This window comes from Pipra filicauda, unplaced genomic scaffold (genome assembly GCF_003945595.2).
Source record: "Pipra filicauda isolate LSUMZ 115617 unplaced genomic scaffold, ASM394559v2 scaffold7_size6619720_pilon, whole genome shotgun sequence".
Lineage (NCBI taxonomy): Eukaryota > Metazoa > Chordata > Aves > Passeriformes > Pipridae > Pipra > Pipra filicauda.
The window spans coordinates 4507543-4527040 of NW_024104976.1; the positions used below are offsets into that span (position 1 = coordinate 4507543).

A 19498-nucleotide genomic window follows, 5' to 3' on the forward strand; every position below is an offset into this window, starting at 1 on the left:
GTACAGCTGCTGAGTAAAGTAGTTCAATATGAACCAAAGCAATTCATAAAGGATGAGCCCTCAAGAGCCATTAAGAACAATAATCAAATACAACTTCTTGTTCAAGAAATTATTAATTTTATTATTGGCAGAAGGGTGAATATATCAGATGACTCCACTCATGCCTGGTTCTTACATACTTCCCTGAGTGTCCTGTACTGGCTAATGATTGATCTTTCTCATTAGTCTGGAAATGATGCAATACCAGGAATGGGCACAGGGCCAACCCCATTTCCACTCCCCAGAATCCCTCTGAATAGTCACTACATGGAGAACATATGAGAGATTAAACTGAAAAGAACAGACACTATAGTGGGCTGTTATTTTGGAAATAGGCTACTGGGATGGATGGACCTTTGCTCTGAGCAGCATGGCCTTTCTTATGTTCTCTGGTCTTATAAGCTGTTGAAACTTGATTTAAGGTCGTATTTCATGCAGAAGCCTCTGTTTGACACAATCCAGCTCTCCAGGACCTGCAGCTATCGTAGAATTATGACTCTGTAAGTTATAACTGGTGCTGTATAAGCACAGAAGAACTGAAAGCATAAGTATGCTGCTTAGAGAGTAAACCCCTCATCAAAAAAGGAAGTTAAACCTAAGAAGTTCTCTGTCTTTGAAGTGTACTTTAGCTCTAAACTTGAGACCTCTATAGAACTACCTTCTACATGGTATCACATATATATTTTTCTATGTTAGTTTCTATTTTGAGTGCAGAGTCGTAAAATTCCTGTTGGACATGATCCCGAATGTGATGCTGTACTGTTCTGTAGCATCTGGAAGCTATGGAGTTGCAGTAAGTATCTGTATGTGACAATGTCATAACCATGTGGGTGCATAAGACAGCTCATCTACGCATGATAAAAGAGGGGATCAGATGAGATAATGCAAACTAGTTCATCAAAAGCATGGGTACCATTCTTGAAGTCATCTGGCCTCGTATATTTGCATGTCTGTCATGGAAACACTGTATGGTCAAAAGAGCAATATGATATATAGAGTAATACTGTCACATTATTATTTCTTACACTGTTTTGTTTTTTTTTTTTCTGAGGCAGAATAACAAGGATAGTCAAGTATCTCCAATAATTGAATCAACTCCCCCGGATTTTCCTATGTTAAGAGAGACATAATGGCAAATTATGGGGGATGAGATGTATTTTGTGGAGCTTAATCCTAAATGATTCATGTAAAAAGAACATTAAATGTAGTCAGTCAGTAGTTCTATGAACAGAGTACTTGCAAGACTCTCTTATTTCTAACAGAAATATTTATGTTAATTACGGTGAAATTATAAATACGTATGACAAGGAGACTGCCCACAATTGTATTCCCAAGTGAAAATTAATCTGATGTGCTCTGCAGTTCTTGTTGGAGAAAATAATAATGGTAATATATGAGGAGGGAAATACTTTAGTGTTCACCATTGTCTTCATCCAAGAGTCCACCTACAATGAGGCTGCAACAGCATTCAAAATAGAACTTCAACGCTGAAATTTTTTTTCTTCCTAAAACCTTAAAAACCCCCTGTATTATCCCTTTACTGATTTAAGAAATGAAACTTTTTTCAGTATAATTCAAAGTATAGTTCTATATGTGCCTGGTATAAAGAATTCCTACTATTCTTCAAAGCTGTGATTTTCCTCTGTAAATTTGGTCTTCTCTGTCATCTTAGTTTCCCAAAATGCATCATCTGATGGTCCATTAGCTGTGTGAAGGACAGAACCTGTTCCCTTCAGTGCCAAGCAGGGAATTAGTGTTCAGTAGGAATCTCATGCGTGAGAGGCCCATCTGGGACTGGCTGATGAATGGCTGTAGTCAGACTTCAGTTAAATTCATCCAAGCAATTTTAGAATGGTAAACATTATCTATGGGTTATATGGCTTTTGATTACGTTAAAGCAATTATTTCTTGGCTCCTGTGAAACTTTGGAGATGAGGAAATGTTCACACAGGCCTGTATAAAACAAATTGCTGATTCCAGCTTCCGGTGGCGGGCAGAGTACCAGAAATTGCCCTGCCAGAAGGGAACTACCTAAAGTTACCTTCCCCTGGGTCTGGGTTCTTTGGTCACTGACAAGGATTGGCCTTAACTAGTCCTTTCTTCAGTAGGTGCACTAGCAGTCTCCTTTTTTTCTGCTTTAGTCCTTGTTTCCATGAAATGCATGAATGGGATCTCATTTTCCTTGGACAAAATTAGCAAATAAGTTTGTGATTCATTAAGAAAACTCATCCATCCCCAAGAACACAGTGTTGTTGTCTGCAAGTGATTTCCCTAGGAAAGCAGGCTAAGAGTAGTGGTGCTCAGGCTTTATCCTTTCTGCAAATTAACTCTATTCTGACTAGTCAGTGTCCTTCAATGTGAGACCTGTTTGTGAAAGATGCTTTGCCCCGATGGCATTCAGCAATAATGCTTATTCTAGGGATATTTCAAAAGTGCTCATGACACAATCGATCATAAAAATGTGTAGTGGAGGGCATATAGTTTACACAGCAGCCTTAAACCTTTATATTATTTCCTCACTGAAAGTAAGTCCCTTTTATAATCTGTTACACGATGCTTTGTTGTAATCTGTGTCTTCTGAGTTTACAAATGAGTTTTCCTAAAATGAAGCAGTTCAAAGTGGTGCAGCTGCACAGCACGGGGACCGTTCTTGCCAGCAGCGTGTCCCTCCAGCAGCCGGGCTGTGCTGTGCCCGCAGCTCGGCGGGACTGGCTCTGTCCAACACCACCTCGGTCACCTCCCAGGAGCAGTTGGCGTGGCCACGCTCAGGACTCCTGAACAAAAGGTCGAGATACACTGAAGAAAGGAACTTTGTTTCTCCAGGGGATATCAGTCTGCTTGTGGTTTAATGAACGCTTTAATTAAACATCTGAACATGTTTCTATTAAGGTTTATATAATACTGATTTTTTTAAGCCACGTTTAAAGACAGTGTAATTTTAGATTAATTTTATTAAGCTAGTGTAAATCTCCTGTGACTACTTATTTCTACCTAGCAAGGTACTGTAGAAGCAGGAAAACATGTTGCTTTTAGCATGCATTTGTTAATTGTTTTTAGCTAATTTAAGAAATACTTGCTTAAACGAACACCCAAACCACCTCCTGTGTGAATTTAAAGTCACTTTTTTATTTTAGACTGTTTGCTTCCATTGATGGTGTTCAGGTTCATTCCTTGAGCTGGGGGAAGATGAGAAATGTTCCCTCCAGGCGCACATGGCCAGGAGCCGCGAATGTTCAGTTATGTGTGCGATAACCGCGCTCGTACGGAGCCCTTGTGCTGGTGCGTAAGTCCCGCGGGGAGCGGGGAGCCGGGAGCCGCAGGGCTTGGAGCGGCAGCAGGGAATACGAGAAATAAGACTTTTCCCCCCCGAGACGAGGCGTTCGGAGCGCTGCCGCCCTGCCAGCCCCGCAGTGGCAGCCGAGCCGTCGGGACGGGACGGGACAGGACGGTTCCCGCACGGGCCCGCGGCCGGCGCTCGGTGCCTCAGCCGCGCCCGGCCTGCCCGCGGGCTGGGCGGGCCGGGACGGGGCCGGGCTCCCCCGCATTTCGTAACCGGCCCCGGGGAGGGCTCAGCCCGCCCGCCCCGCCCCGGGACCTGCGGCGAGGAGCGGCCCCCGACCCTCCCCCGCCGCTGCCGCTCCCCTCCCCCGGCCGGCGGAAGGAGAAATAGTCCTGCCCGCATTGTTCGGTCCCGCACAACTTCGGGTCGTGCCGGGGAGCGGGTGGCGGGGCCGGGCGGGCACGGCCAGCGCCGCTTCCCCCGCGGGGCCGCCCCGGGGCAGCGGGACCCGGCGCGTCCGGACGGGCTGGGCGCGGGCTGAGTCCGGGGATCCCCGGAGATCCCCGGGGCCGGGCGGGGTTCGCGCAGCCGGAGGGGCCCCGGCGGGGCCGCTCCTGCAGCTCCCGGCGGGCCCGGGGTCTCTGGCCGAGGTCACGGCCCCGCTGTGCCCGGCCCGGTCCTGCTGCGGGGCCGTCTCCCTTGGGCCCTCCCGCCGCGATTTCTCCCTTCAATCGCCGCCTTTTTACCCTCCCCCGCTTCCCCCAGTCAACTTTTGTAGGAATTCCTCCTGTGAAGCGGTCGAGCTAAAGCTTCTACCCACTCCCTGCGCAGCCACAAGCACTTGGCGAGCACTTTGTCAGCAGCAGGAACAAGTGAAGTGTACAAGCAGCAGGAACAAGAACAGTGCCCCACAGAAACAGGTTTTGACTTTGCAGTAGTCGCTCTGCATGTGCTCTCTGATCACCTCCTAAGTACTACTCTTTGGTGACGAGTTTTCACCATTGTAGCCTTCTGCGAATGTTCTGAATCTTCCATATCGTAGAACAAGTTACATAATATATATGTTATATAATTTTAATTACCGCGAGGTAAATATAGCAGGCAGCAAATTCAGTTATCTGTAAGATGGGCTGGACTGATAAGAGCACGCACTGCGCAATCAAGAGGCTTGGGCACAGGAGCACAGCTGTATGTAGGATACTTTTCCGAAGTCCACTTTGGATGGAAGGCAGTGTAGGAAGAACACAATGCCTCCCCAAGAGCTTCATCCAAAAGTTTCATGTATTACAACAAAAATATTTACTTTTTTTACTGGCTTGAGTCAGATTCTAGGTGAATCCAGTGAGAAAATGGAATTGCTTTGTCCACGCCAGTTGCAGGAAACAAGGTTGTTTTCTCCTTATTGCTGACTCCAAATGAGCATTGCTGTCTGTACTGGGAAGTCTTCTGGAAGTAGTAGAAGGGATTCGGTGTTTTAGGTGAGAGTGGGAATTTGTTGTAAGAAACCAAACAAGAACAACAACAAATTGGAGCAGGAAAGAAGCTTTGCTGACTTTTCTCCAGGGCTATGGATTTGCTGAGCAATAGCATTTATCATGGACAAATTGCTGGCTGTGGATGCAAGCTGAGCACATACATATTGATTTAAAGGAGCCATTGCAGTGAGAACTTCATCCTCGGTCAAGTGCTCTGTTGGGGAACACCCCAGGAGTTTATACAGATTGGGTGGTGGTAGTGGATTAATTCAGCATGTGTAAATTTAAGAATAAATAAACCAAAAGGAGACATGCAAGCTTAATGATTCTATTCACACAGGCATGATACATTAAATAGTAATACAGAATACATTTTCTCACATCCCTGAATGCACAACAGCTGTCTGCTGTATCAAATATTTTTCCTTTAAGGAGTGGGTGGAAAGCAATTCATGAAGGCTGTGAAAACCGTGTATGAGTGTGATTATTTTCAGGGAGTTGTACTCAAGTGATTTGGGTTTTATATTCCTCTTAATTTTTTTATGTCCTGTACGTAATTCCTCATTTTCATGGTCACGGTGAAGCATGCAGAAGAATGTTGCCATCGCCATCTGGCAGCTAGCAATTCCCTGATTGCTCTGGTTGGTTGCTGACCATATTGATGTTGATAGATCAGCTGTCAGGGCAGTTACCATAAAGATTTACAGTTGCATTGTGTGTTCTGTCAGTGTCTGGAGTTCACTGATGACTTTGTGTGCATGGATTTACCTGCCTATTACTTGCACTACTCCGTGACAGGCTGAAGACTTCTCTCAGGAATGGGTATTTATCCACAAGACTGATAAATTCATTTATCCTAGTAGATCTCTGTACTATCCATCTGATCTGTTGCTCCCTACAAAGTGAAGACCTTTTATTTTTAAAGACGTGAAAGAAAGAAAGGTGTAACAGTTGCAGAGGGTGTTTTAGCCTGGTGTGTTATGTACAAGGAAGATGCTGCTGTGTCATGGAAAAGTTGGAAGTTCTTAATTTTTGTGGGTTTTTTTTTGTGTAATGTTTGCTGCATTTGCACATGTACAAGGAAATAATCATATCTAGGAATTGCAGCAGGAATCAGACTGAAGTATTTTATTTGTTGCAAATTGGAAACTGTTGTACTTGTCTGAACCAGGTTTCAGACACTGATTTCTGCAAATATTTTAAAATATTTATAAAGCTTCTAGAGAGGTAAAAGCAGAGATTTCGTTTTGGCTTTTGGGGGGAGGGGTGTTGTTTTGTTGGGGTTTTTTTATTTGGCTTGATTTTGTATGGATTTTTTTCTGCTTGAATGTTGACCACGTTGGTTTCTGTTTCAGTTTCTGCGGATGACTATGACAGGATAAGGATGTGAAATGCATTTTTTTTTTCAAGCTCCTATCTTTATGGTGAACAGGAATAATTTATAATAATTTATAGGGAGTGGCAGAGCTGAAAGGATTCTAAGTAAGTAACACCTTGAGAAAGAGGTGGAGATTCTGAGAATAGGTGAAAGACAGTATAGACAAAGAATATTGTGCCTCGATGTTTTGGGTGTACGTATTAGTTCTAATCAGTGTTACATGAAAAGGAGTTAAAAACTGAATAGGTTAAAGATCCCAAGTCTCACCAGTGTGGCAGAATATTTTCAGTACCCAGGAAACATTAGGTTAAATCACTTTAGAATTTTACTGTAATGGAGGATGTGATAGTTACTGATCTTTCACAGCACTTTTAGTTGAGCTACCTGCAGGAGTATGTTCTGAAATTTCTGAATGGGCCAACTCATTACAATTTTATCTCCCCAGAGCAAACTCCTTTAGGTCAGACTCCCAGTGTATTTTGGGCCAAAGCATACCTTCCCTGAGGCCTTGTGTACTTACTAAGTTGTCTGGCATAACTTCTGGAAAGTTCATTTATGTTCTGATAACTTTTTATAGGTGCCTGGAAATGAAGTTCTTCTAAGAGGGCCAGCAGCCCGTGGAGGTGTAATGCAAAAGAACGGCTGCTACAAAGTCACTTTTGGTACTGAGCGTGTTTACTCAGCATCTGCACGAGAAAGTGACATGTCATTGTGGAGCAAATGGAACATCTTGTGGTATTTTGTGTAACTTTAAACCTTGTGCCATGAATTACGTGGATATGTCATCTTCCAGTCGAAGTTTCTAACTGCAAATAAAGGCCTTAAAGTGTGAACCTTAAAATCTGATGTCAGAAGGCAAATACAAGGTATTCTATTTGAAATTAAGTTATAATTTTAATGCAATTACACATCAGCACAAATAATTGTTAGCGTTATTGCTTCCACCTTCTTTACATTTAGTCAGTTTTTTTGAGCAATGCTTATCAGCCTGGCAGCTGTGCTGGCACTGAGTGCCACTACTGGTTAAAAAGTAACGCTTCCAGAGAAACAATATCTTCATAATATGTAAATAGCAGATCTTCCTTGTAACAAAAATATGTTAAAGAAAGTTCCTCACGAAATGATCTCTGTCACTGGGTACTTTCCTCTAAAGTGAAGTGATATTTATACATCAAAGAGAAAAAGTACATACTTACATCCCTCAGGGGCACAGAGAATGGAAGTCATTGTGTTGATATTTTAATACAAATTGCTTCCTGAATTTCTAAGTGGCAAATATATGAATATTCATAAAATCACGAGGCCAAATGATCATCCAGCACCCGGCATATATGGGAGAAAAATGGAGGAAAGTCTCCAGTTTGTTTTTGCCTGGGGGTGGTTTGTTACCACATTCCCCTTCCTCCGGAAGATGTCACAGCCAGGGCCTGGGGGGGGAAGAGTTTATTTGGAAGGGCTGGGTGTGTGGCTGGAGAGCCCTGTGTACAGCCTCCTGCCTTCCAGAGCTGGGGGACTGCCAAGCAGCATCCTGTAAGGGATGCGTGCTGCTCCACACAGCACGCCTTTCCTTGCCGTGCCTCCTGCCTCCCTGGAGCCTTTTAGTTTCTCCGGGATTTTAAATATCCTTGTTTCATTGTCCTCTTGTTTTCTAAGTCCTCTTGCTCCAAAAGAATAACACGCCAGAAGCTGCATAGATTATTACTTTATAATTCTCCCTTTCAGCGGGAGGGGTGGGTGGCCCTCGGTAGCCGGGGTCAGAGAAGAGCAGGCCCAGCCCCAGGTGGTGGCAAGTAGGTGCCACCTGGGGGCTCTGCAGGCTCGGGAGACGGTCGTGGAACGGAGCACGGGCATCGCACCGGCACCGCACCGCTCGGTGTCGGGGAGAGCCGCCCTCGCCGCAGGCCGGGACGCTGCTGTGCCGGAGTGGCTCAGGCACGAAATAAACTTCCCAGCAGGACAGGCTGGCAGTGCCGTTTGGTGAGGGGGAGACGGAGCACAAAAGAGTGATTTGTTTGTAGCAGTGGCAGGACCCAAATGAGGGCGCGGGTTCTTCACCCGCTGGTTCTCATTTCTGCACGGAAGCCGTGAGGCTGGTTCAGCTTTAGCATCACCTGTTTCAGAGAACTGCAGAGTTTGAGTGTGTGTTCTTGCACTAACAGCCATGTTCTTGTGCTTTGAAACGCTGTGGTTTTAATGGTATGTATTTAAGAGGAAGCTGCTAATGAATGCTTAAATATTTATGTGGTCTATATGCAGTTTTATTTTGCGCAGTAAGGCTGTATATTGCTACATAAAAAAGTATTAAGGCATATTTTAGGGGATGGGGAGTGCGATCATGTATTTTGGGGCACGTGCGTTGCCGGCAGTGCTACATGTCGAGGTTTGCTGGCGGGTACGGTCGAGTTGGGGAGCGGTGGGGAGGGGTCCGTTCCCGTGCGCTGCGTGTTATCTGCGAGCGGCCCGGGGGGGGTCCCGCTCCTCCCCCGCCGCTGGGGAGTGCCGGGGCCGAGGCGGGACCCGGTGCAGCCCCCGAGTGCTCCCGCGGGTCCCCGCCCGGCCCGGCGGGAGCGGCGCGGCGCCTTAAGGGTTAAGGCGGCGGCGGCGCGGAGGGATACGGAGCCGGAGCCGCGAACGTGGTGCTGAGGCTCTGTAAGCAAAAAAATGTCCGCCTGAGGGAACCCACAAGTTCCTTCCAGCGGGGGGGGGAGCGCTCGGCTCGTCGCCTCCCACCCAGCCCGCGGCCCGCCCGCCGCCGCCGGCCCGGCCCTGCTCACCGGAGCGCGCGGGGGCAGCGGGTGAGTGCGGGCGGCCGCCAGAAGTTGGGAAGAGAGCGGCGGGGTGGGGGGGGTGGGAGGGGGTAGGGAAGCGGCGGCCGGGGCGCTCGCAGGGGCAGAGGCGGCGGGCGAGGGGACGGGGACGGGGCCGCGGGCGGGCGCGGGGCGGCGGCGGCGGGGAGGCCGCGGGGGCGCCGCTGAGGGACCCCGAGGGGCGGGTGGCGGGGCGGGCGTGCGGCGTGTGCGGGGCTCTCCGGGCCGCGGACCGGCGGGGCGGGAGCGGGTCCCCCGCGGGCGGCGCTCGGCGTCTCCCCCCCGCTCTCATAAAGGCCCGGGCGTGCTCCGAAACTTGGCCGGGGCTGCGGGGCCCCCGCCGCTCCCCCGCCGGCACAAGGGAAGAGCGCGGGCCCCTCCCGCTCCCTCTCGCCCCCCCCGCTCCCGCCGCACGCGCATTCCACACGCACCCCCCCGCCCGGCGGCGCGCGCGCCCGGTCCCGCGTGCGCGCGTGCGGCGCGCGGGGGCGGCTCCCGGCCCGCCGCGGTCCCGAGCGCCGAGCGGCGGCCGCGGCCCCCGGGGAGGGGAGGGCGGGCGGGGAGAGGGGCAGCCGGCACCGGCGGTGGGCGATAATGCCGGGGCGGAGATGGCTCTGCTGAGGCTCGTCCGGCCCCGCTCGTCAGCCCCATTGTTGCGGGGACAGTGAGTCACTTAATCTCTCGCTAATTCTCCGGACCTCGCCGGGGCCGCGGCTGTTTGTTTGCTTTCGCTTGCCTGGGGGGGACCTAATTCCTGGCGGCGGCGGCGGCCTCGCTTTGCGGCGTGACCGTGGCACGGTAGAGGCTGGGAGAGAAGTGGAATGAAGGAGAAAAGGGAGCCTGAGGAAACTTGAGGAGAGTTGGTTAGTTCGGGGGAGCTGCCGATCCCGTCAGCCCGCCCGGCCGAGCGAGGCTCCCCTGGGAGCCCCCACCCCGTCCCGGGGGCGCAGGTACCGGAGGCCCCCGTTCGCCGCGGGCCGGTTCCCGCGGGGAAGTGCTGCCTGTGCCTCTCTCCTTGTGCCCTAGAAGGTGATCGGAGCAGCGGAGGAAGATGAATTCCCAGCAGCAGAGGATGGCCGCTATAGGAACTGACAAGGAACTGAGCGACTTGCTGGACTTCAGTGCGGTAGGATATTCTCCGAGGTCTTCTCATGACTTCTCCGTGGTCATGCGAAGTGAGGAGTAGGGGCAGCAGCGTGCAGGGCTTGGCTGGCTCTGCCTCAGCCAAGTTGGACACCTGAACTTTGATGTAATGTCTAGACTTCCAGATTTAATACGGTAATACCAGCTGGGTCAATTGGTTTAACTGGTTAAAATCAGGCTGACCCAGTGATGGCATAATCTAATAATTAACGTTTGTTAAGCTGGCGTGTGGCGCTGGTACTTTAACTCTTTTTTTTTTTTTTTTTTTTGGTTAAACAAAAGAAAATTTATTGCCCACAAATAACAGCATTTATTCATTGATGGTTTTGGCTTAGAAAATTATAGATATTTTCTGTGTGATACTTTTAACAGATTTGCAAAAATGTTCCTGATTTATAAACACAATGGAAAACTACTGCTTCTTAAATGCTGTCTTTATCCAGTGACTTTATACTTGCAGATCAGTAAGAAACATAATTTGAGTAGCAAAATTTAAGATATATAACTATTTGAAATTGTCATATTACTAGTAGGTGTCCTTTTAATTTTTTAAGTTGTTCGTGTTCATGCAGAAGGGAGATTTTAGTGGTGTTGATAAATTGCAAGGAGTACTTCATTTATTGGTTTTGTGGATCTAAACTGCATCTTGCATTCTGTTTATTTTCAAGCAGAAATTAGAAAACAGAAATGGTTTCATATTAACCTTTCTTTCAGTTTACATTAATAATTCATCACAGACTTTCAAACCCGATTAAAATGCATATTTTTTTCCTGTTTTGCAGATGTTTTCCCCACCTGTTAATAGTGGAAAAACCAGACCAACTACGCTAGGAAGCAGCCAGTTCAGTGGATCAGGTAGGATGCACCCGAGATACAAAATGTTCACCTCACTAGGTCTTGTTGTTTCAGCACAGTCTTCACGTGCTCAAAGTAATCTTTCATTTGTACATATTCTCACAAGATCCTCAGATCAGTTACAGATGTGTTGTTTTGATCTTAATAACGGATTTTGCCAACTTTAACCACAGTTTTCCTCCGTGTGTCTTAGACTGTTTGTCCCAGTGCAGCGAAGTGTTGAGTCTCTGTAGCCATACTGACATGGAAGTTGTCTGGTTGTTATATTAAAAATGAATGACTGTGTTGGTTTGGTTTTGAGAGAATCAAACCTACCTGCTCAGCTGAAGTATTTTCTACCCCCCTGTGTGAAAGGAGAAAACACTGGAGTAAAATGCCAAATAATGGAATACTCCTGACTCCAGGATATTATATTTTAAAATGTATTTTTAAAGGCATCTATTAAGGGAAATGTAAGTTTGATACAATTTTCTGGTACTGTGTAGTTATCAAAGACTTGACAAGTAGAATTCTCTGGTGTTGAAACTTTATCAGTGCCATCTGGAAAACAAGTAACAGTATTTACACCTTACATGTGTTTTGTGGCTTCAGTGTATTTTCATGAGTCTTCCTAATAGCTGTGTCAGAGACCTTTCAGATAAGCCTGTAAGAGGAAATAAGTGCAAATTTTAAAGATACTTTGTATCATTCCCTAAAGGCTATATTATTACTTATCAAAAGAGAAACTTAAGTAAGTTTTTGATTAAGTTACTTTTTATGTGGGCTCATCTTGTTTGAATACAGTGAAATGATATTTTTGTTTTTATGAAGACAACAAAGTGATGTTTGTATTTTAGATAATGAAAATAAATATTTAGAATGCCAGTAGAGAAGCAAAGTAGTGGCTTGAAATTGTGGGGTAACATCCCCTGCTTGCCTCTTACATTGTCATAGCTCTTACTTGGAGAGTCCAATTGGCACTCTGCTTTTTAGTGACACTTGAGAATTTTTGTTTTTAATTGTGTAATTTTTCAAACTTTTCGGAGACTACCTGCCACATTTAATTTAATGAAATATGTAGCAAATGCTGTAATTTTACGTACTTGAAGTCTTTTATGTTTTCTTCAAAATATGTGATTTGTTTTCTCTTGATCTTTGAGAGCACATCAAGTTTTAATTATTGGCAATAGTAAGACAGGAGATCTGTATATGGTGTAGTTAATATTTTTTTTTTCAAATATAAATATTCAAGACAGTAGTTTCCCTGAAGCTTGTTTTAAAAGACATTGGGGCCCCTCACAACTTAATTGTGGGGAGCACAACCTGAGCATTTTGTACCACTTAGTTCTTGCTTTTCCTGAAGGAGTAGAATAACTTTCTGTTGAATAATAGAGCTTTCATTTTTAGTTCAGGTCCTAGGGCACTGTTAGGTAATGTGGCATGCCCTATTTGTAGGTAATGTTTCCCTTTCTCTCCTTGTATAGTTAGAAAAAGAGGGAATGCCAGAACAGTTAGTTCTTTGAGAGAAACAGTGTTAGTGACCCCTGGAATTTCTTTACCAGTATGGTGCATCATCCCATAAATATCAGTCTTGAGCAGCTGTCAAACAAACTACAACCTCAGCTGAGCTTCTCTTCGAAAAATAGTAGTATATATTTGTAGATTTTCATTAAAAACATTTCTAGTTGTAGAGATTTACTGGTTAGTGGGATTATATGCCCTAATTCTTGTAATGTTATGACCTAAGCCTTGACCTAGAGGGATTACTCTGCAGGAGTGAGAGGTGACAAACTTCTATATTAGTTGTGTTCTGAGTCACTGTGAAGTGTTGTAGAAATATTATGTCAAGATCATTGAAGTACAGGCATTTTATTTCTAGTACTCTGATTTAATTGTGATCTTGCTTTAATTTCAAGTGTTTTGTAAGTTCTAGGACAAACAATGTTTAAAAACTTTTTTTTCTTTTTACTGCTAGAGGTCACTTTTTAAAGAGAAACACGAAAAGAGGAGGTATTTATTCCTTTGAGCTGTCTAGCACTGAAAAGCACAGTATAGGCATATTCCTTAAAAGTACTATTTTTTTTCCTTTGGATTTTCCTACCTCTTACAGAGACTTTCTGTGATTTTGATGGCAATTACAGAAGTGAAGATTGCTTCAGTATCTTTCCCATTAAACTCAGTTGTTTTATTTTTGTAATGTCTTTACAAGCATACTAAAGGAAAGTGCTTTCCTTTTCTTAGTCGGAATAAGAATGTGTTCATTGTTTGTTATTATAGACCCCTTTCTCATTTAAACTTAAAATAAACATCTGAAAACACCTTCCTTGTCCCCTCCTGAAAAAAACTATCAGTGATTCCAGAGTCAGCCTAATGGCCCCCATTAAGCAGGTGGAAATCAATTGTTTATCTTCTTGGTTCTTAAGGCTGTGTATTTCTGGGAAATCTGATTTAGAAGGAAGGAATGCTCGTGATATTTTTTCCTTACCACCCCAGGCCCCCCAGTTTAAAAGGACAAATTAATTGCTGTTCAAGAGTGGTTAAGTTCTGTTTGTTTTTCAGGTGTGGCTTTGTGAAGTGTTGGAAATACTAGGGTAATGTTATTAATTCTGATGTAACAAGCTTGATGTGCTATAATTCTGCAATATTTCTGCTGATTATCTTGTAAAAATATAAATGTAGTTGGATTGCATATTTAAAATAGCTAATGCAACTGATCTAGAATTCGTAAGAAATTACTGTCATGGATTAACAGATGAACATTGTGTTTTGATTAAAAGATAGCTGAAGTCTGGTGTTGGGGCAGGCTTGCTTTCTACAGGTCAATCAGTTATGAATGAAAGCTGCAGATGAAATAAGTGAACTAATCTGATATATCATAGTATGTTATGACAGTAAGTTGTGTAAGCTGCTGATAAAGTCAAATAACTTGGTCAGACTACTGGTGAAAATAAACATATTGGGAAAGTAATCTGATATATAAGTCAGTAAGTTAAGCCACAAAATATTCCTTGTCATACCTGTTGTAATTAATTCTTGTTTAAAATAGAACTTGCCATTCTTTTCTCCTCCAAAACCAACTGGTGAAGATAAAGGCATTTCTGTCTTAGAAATTGTAGTAGGAGAAGGCAAAGGTCAGAGATGTGCTCTTTTGGTTTTTTTAATCAGACTTTTTTCAGTTTTTGTTTAAAATCTAAAGTTTCCATTGCTACTATGGTTAACAACAACTTTTATGATTTACAGTGAAATTTTGGGTTGTTTTGCTTTTGTCTAAGCCACAACACATATGCCACTACAAACTTGGGTGGTTACTGATTTTGCCTAATGTCCTTTATTTATTACAGTAACTCCATTAACATCCAGTCACAATATACAGGTGCCTGCACAGGCAAAACCAGTGCAACTTTCCTATGGCTTTCAGTAGTTTGATCTCAATTTAATCTTTTTTTTTTTGTAATTGAAATTTTTTTAATCTCAATTTTGGTACCCTAAAATAAATCGTTTCTTTCTTTCTTTTTTTGTCTTTTGCAAAGAACATCTCATATGTTAAGGAAGAGTAAATCACAGGCAATATTTTCCTATGTAGCCAACTATTTTCTATTCAGTAGCTTCCTCAGTGTACCAGTGGCATTATTTTTACATGTGGCTGTGCACCTGCATATGTGAAGTATCAGTGAAAGAGGTGAAGTGGATGTTTAACAGAAAAGATTGATAAGAGTTTGAAGTAAAAGGTGCAGTTTAAGAGCAAGTTGTCAGAACAGGACATTTCTCTTGCCCAAAAGATGCTTCTGAAGTTCATGAAAAGTAAGTACACGCATTTGGATATGGACAGCTTTGGGCACAAATCTTGTGTGTACCCAGACATGACTTGTACTGGACCTACATGAGAAAAACCTTCTGGATGTACCTCTTTAGGTTATCATTTGTATGGGTTTGGTCCCCTTTTATGCAAGTTCAGGAGGCTGCCCTTTCCTCTTTTCTTTACCAATGTACTGAGTTTGCAAGGAGTGGATTGGGACAGGCCACTAATTAGTGGCTTGATGCAAAGACCATTTAAGTTGATAGCTGCCATTAACCTGAGTGTCCTTGAATTAGGGCCATGTGTCTTGAGAATGGACACAATGGCAATTCTTTAGCACATCTATTAAGTTACCAGACAGTGTTTCCAAAATTAACAAAACCTGACTTTATTACCGTTTGTCCTCCTGTAAACTCTCATTTCCTTTTAAATTTTGCATCAGCAGTTCCTTGTAAAACAAACAAAAAGTCCCAATTAAAAAAAAAAATTGGAGGAGTTACCTCGATGGGCAATATTTGAAATACTCTGTTCATTGATCTACACGAGTGTTGAAGACTAAAGGCACTCTTAATTCTGGCAGCCTTGAAGAAAACGGCAGAAACATGAGACTTTTTATGTATGCAAGTTAGTGCTCCTAACCTTTCAAAGTACATTATTTTTAATTCTTTTTGTCAGAACTGTGATTCCCAAGAAGAATCAGTTCTGTGATATCATTCTGTGTGTGTTTCTGGTGCAGTCTCCCGTTGAGGTGTAGGAAAATTCCCAGTGGCTGCTCCTAATCTCTGAATTAAGGAGTTGACAAGAGATCTTGTGTAGTCACATAGTCAGGTTCTCCAATGTGTTAGGTCATGGCAGATTTTAAATAAATAAATGAAAAAGTGGAAGGCTGGTATTTCAGGAATTTCATACGTATTTCTGGTTTTATCACCCAAAATATGTTGTTATCCTGTTTGTTAGCTGTGTTTTTGTTAGCTGTTCAGAAGAAGATAAGGTTATTGTGTGTTAAATGCTACAAATCTGTAGGAATAAACAGTAGGTCATGCAGCTGTGTGGCTTTTTAATTATTTTCAATTTTTTAATATGTAATTTGTCCTCTAGCTTCATTAACGGTGAACCCGCAGACCTGGTAACCTGATATTTTATCTTGGGTCTGAGGGGTGCTAAATTCTGTCCTCTTCTGAAGAGCCTTGAAAGCATTGTAGAAGCCTTGTGCTGGAAAGCAGAGAGGTGTCCAGAGCTCCTTCACCTTCTAGTTGTTTGTAGGGGAGACCCATGGATTGCTCTTCAAATGAGCCAACTGCAAGTGAGGTCAAGATTTCAGTCTGGATCCCTCTCCTGTTGCATTTAGAAACCTGAAGGGTGATACAGAGTTGGTAAATATGTGACTCTGCAGTTGGCTGCTCCTGTCTCACTGTTGCTGTCTCTTTTCCTCCTCCCTTTCCCTAGCTTTTGGAAAGATAAATTATCAGGCACTTAATCCATGAGCAGTCTTGAAAAGCATATATTCCTCTTTAATACAGCTTCCATATTCCCATTTAAGAAAGAGAAGGATAAAAAAATGTTGGATAGAGAGAACTCATAACCCAGCCTTAAAGTGAACAGTCTCTTGCAATGTGTTTGTGGTCTTGTGGGTGTTGATGTTTCCTGTGATTAAAAAAAAAAAAAAGGAGGAGAACAGAAAAGTTACTAGAACAGCTCAGTGTTCTGAATCTGGTTTGGGGAGCAGATAAGTAGATGTTCATCCATTGTTTATTGCTGTTGACTGTGGCTTCTGACCATGTAAACTGGTCAGAAATTCTTTTGCTGTTTTCCAAATAGCTAATTTGAGAATTTTCAGTAGTGTTTGGCCTGTCTTCTGTTTAGAGATACATTTGACACCGTTAGTAAGGGAAGCTGTGGCTCTGGCTGTGTTGGTGTGCAGAAAGTGTTCTTTCAAAAAGTTAATCCTCTATTTCCAGCCATGAGTTTTCCCAGGGTAAGAGCAGGGATGTGGTCACTGTGTTACAAGCACAGCGTCCAACCCCCAATCCCTGTATAAATGTTACTGTCTCAGGGCACAGGGAAGGTCCTTGCAATGTTGTTTCTGGGTGGCTCCAGCAGATCTGGGATTGCAGGAGTACCTTGTCCTTTCCTGATGTGGAGCTACCCAGGATGGGCCACCTTCCACCAGGAGTCTCCACCCCAGCCAGTAGCTTTGTGATCTGCCACATTTTTCTCATCAGAGATGAAGAGTATCCAGAAGCTTTGGAGAGTGGTCTTAATGGCATGTGGGAAGGAATATGATGTGAAATTTTGTGTTTACCCAGAAAGCAGTGTTGATATAAATGTAAATATGAGGACTAAAGATTTGGGTAAAGTGGAGGAAGAGAAGTATAAATGAGATTTGTGTGTCCTTTAATGTCAGCTGAACTTGTACTCTCTGTCCCTATAAAACTTTTATGTCTGCAGCTTTTGCTAAGGTTTCTCATTTTTTTTTTTTTTTTTTTTTAATGATCGTTTTTTTGGTCTTTAACAAGGGAATGTCATGCTTGCCAAAGTTTCCCTTCTCCCCACTTCTTCCCAGCTGTCACACAGAGAGGATTTAACCCCTTAGTCATTTTGCTCTCAAGTTGCTATGACAGCTGTTTGTCTCAGGTAATTCTACTTTATCCATGGTTGAGCCTAGAGATACTGCTATATGAATTTCTGGTAATGTGCTATAGACTGTACTATAAACTTGGTAAACTGTGTTTTCTTGAGGCTGCTAAAGGGATAGTGCAATTCTTCATGGTTGAACATTGTGTGTTTTTATGAAGAGAAAGATGTTTAAGGCACTAATGTAATACCATATCTCTTAGTGAGATTGAAGTTGGTGGAGACTGTTTTTAAGATGGAAAGCTGTGCACAAACTGAAATACTTTGCCAGACTTGTTGAGCTGAGTTCTCTTGACTGTGGAGATGCAGTTCTTTTTGTTACTCTTGATGTTGAAGGATCATGTTTTTGAGGAAATATCACTGAGCATTTTCAGAAGCTTTGTAAAATTTCTTGAATTACACATGGAGCCAGATGTGATCCATGTGATATAATAAATAAATCTCCAATCTTAAATTTTCTTAAAACCAAATATCAGTTTGCATGCTTGAAAATTCAGTTTCAATAAATTACTTCATTAAATCAAGTATATTCTCTAAAAGGCTTTTTTTAGAGGCATTGTGTAGTTTAATGAGTTAACACTACCCAGAAATGTAAAGCAAAACTTGAGTGGTTTTGTGTTTTATCCTATGAGGAAGTCACTAAATTTAAATAGTAAATAAAGAAATAAGCAAAGCCAGTCTTTTCTTCTGCATTTTTGAAGATTGTTGTTGAATATGCATAACTAGTTTTAAATTGTGTATTCACCTTAATCACTTTCAGTTATTAAACTTTGTAGGAAAAGGGGGGGGGAAGTATTGGTGCAGTTCAAAATTATCATTCTAAGGACAGGAAATCTATTTTTAATATTTTTTTCTTCCTGTCTTTAGTAGTAATGGCCACTCTTCAATTTGTGCATTTTGTTTGCTTGATTTTTTTGTTTGGATTTTTTTAAGATTAATATGAAAGTTTAGAAGTCCCCAGTTCAATTGAATACCTCAACCTGAGGATTTGGAGGTCCTTGTGGACTTTTTAAATACTACCATCCATTATTTACTAGTGATTGTAGGGGCAAAGGTTTTTTTTTTCCCCTATTATGAGTTGAAGATGAGATAATGGTAATTTTTTTTTAATGTCTTGAATGAATGCCTTGTTTTTTCATTTGTAAAACAGAACTCTGTTTGTAAACACAACATTCAAAAACATAAAGGACGTACTTCTTTGGTGAAGATGTTAACTGAATACCAAGAATGACCAGAAAGAGCAGCTTTTGTTATATTGATAATATCTCACTGTTTTCAGAGGATAATCAGGCTAAAATGTACCCAATCAATCTTCAGGACTTTGTTAGATTCTTGTATGCTGGAGATGTGATTTACTGCTTTTTTTAAGGAGGGGTTGAAATTGCTTTAAAATGCATAAACTTCATGTTCTTACCAGTGTAATGCAGAAAAATCTTGCTTGATCACATGAGAATAATTGTTGCTGGTGTTTTAAAGTGTGTGGAATGGGGGGTGAGAGAGAAAGAGGCTTGAGTGTGTTTGCAGCCCTGTTAGCAGGGTAATACTCTGGATGTTGGTAAAACCTTAGCATAAAACTAAGGAAGGCTAATCTTGGGCAGGGAAGTTGTACACTTCCATATTAGTGCTATGGAAATGCATTTAAAAGAAAGTTTAAAAAGTGTACATTTCTGGTATTACTGCAATTTATTGCTAAGAAGGAAATAAGTAGATATTTTCTTACATAGAGCTGACAATTTTGTGTTCCTTTTTTTCTGAATTAATTTTTTTTAATTGCAGTGGACCTGATTTCTTTCTCCTGACCTTCAACAGAGATTGTCTATATTGTTTTTTATAAGCATGTGAAATATTTGTTACACTTTTCAAGTCTAGCTTTTTTTTTTTTTTTGGGTAGCAGATTCTTTGGGTGTTTTTGTTCTGTGCCAGTTACAGTTGCAGAAATGGTGGTCTCTGTGTCTTGATCAGGTTATCAGTTACATGGAGTTCTAGTAAGAAGCTGAACCACTTGCTTTCACTGTTTTACTTTCCTTTGCATGAACAAATCTGTAGGAAACGTGTTTGCCTTGTCTCTGGAAGGGCTCTTTGCTGGTGCTGAAGTGGTGGTAACACAGCAAA

The 19498-nt window shown here is 42.9% G+C and overlaps 2 protein-coding genes across 12 annotated transcripts in view; both read left to right on the plus strand.

Annotated features, from left to right (window-relative positions):
• Nucleotides 1-2643: 2643 nt before the first annotated feature.
• LOC120325010 lies at nt 2644-7013 on the plus strand. Its single transcript, XM_039390083.1, has 4 exons — nt 2644-2788; nt 3202-3322; nt 3759-4239; nt 6750-7013. The coding sequence occupies exons 1-4, from the start codon at nt 2644-2646 to the stop codon at nt 6918-6920; spliced, it is 918 nt and encodes a 305-aa protein (XP_039246017.1). The 3' UTR covers nt 6921-7013.
• Nucleotides 7014-8349: 1336 nt separating this feature from the next.
• The window catches only part of TCF12 (transcription factor 12), a 162000-nt gene continuing 150851 nt past the window's right edge, over nt 8350-19498 (plus strand). For 4 of the 11 annotated variants that reach the window (XM_039390126.1, XM_027736948.2, XM_039390127.1 and 1 more), the window contains exons 1-2: nt 9661-10105; nt 10905-10977. In XM_039390126.1, coding sequence (XP_039246060.1) covers nt 10031-10105; nt 10905-10977 — 148 coding nt within the window. In that variant the 5' untranslated portion in view covers nt 9661-10030. The other 7 variants (XM_027736949.2, XM_027736952.2, XM_027736942.2 and 4 more) reach the window with 6 other exon arrangements.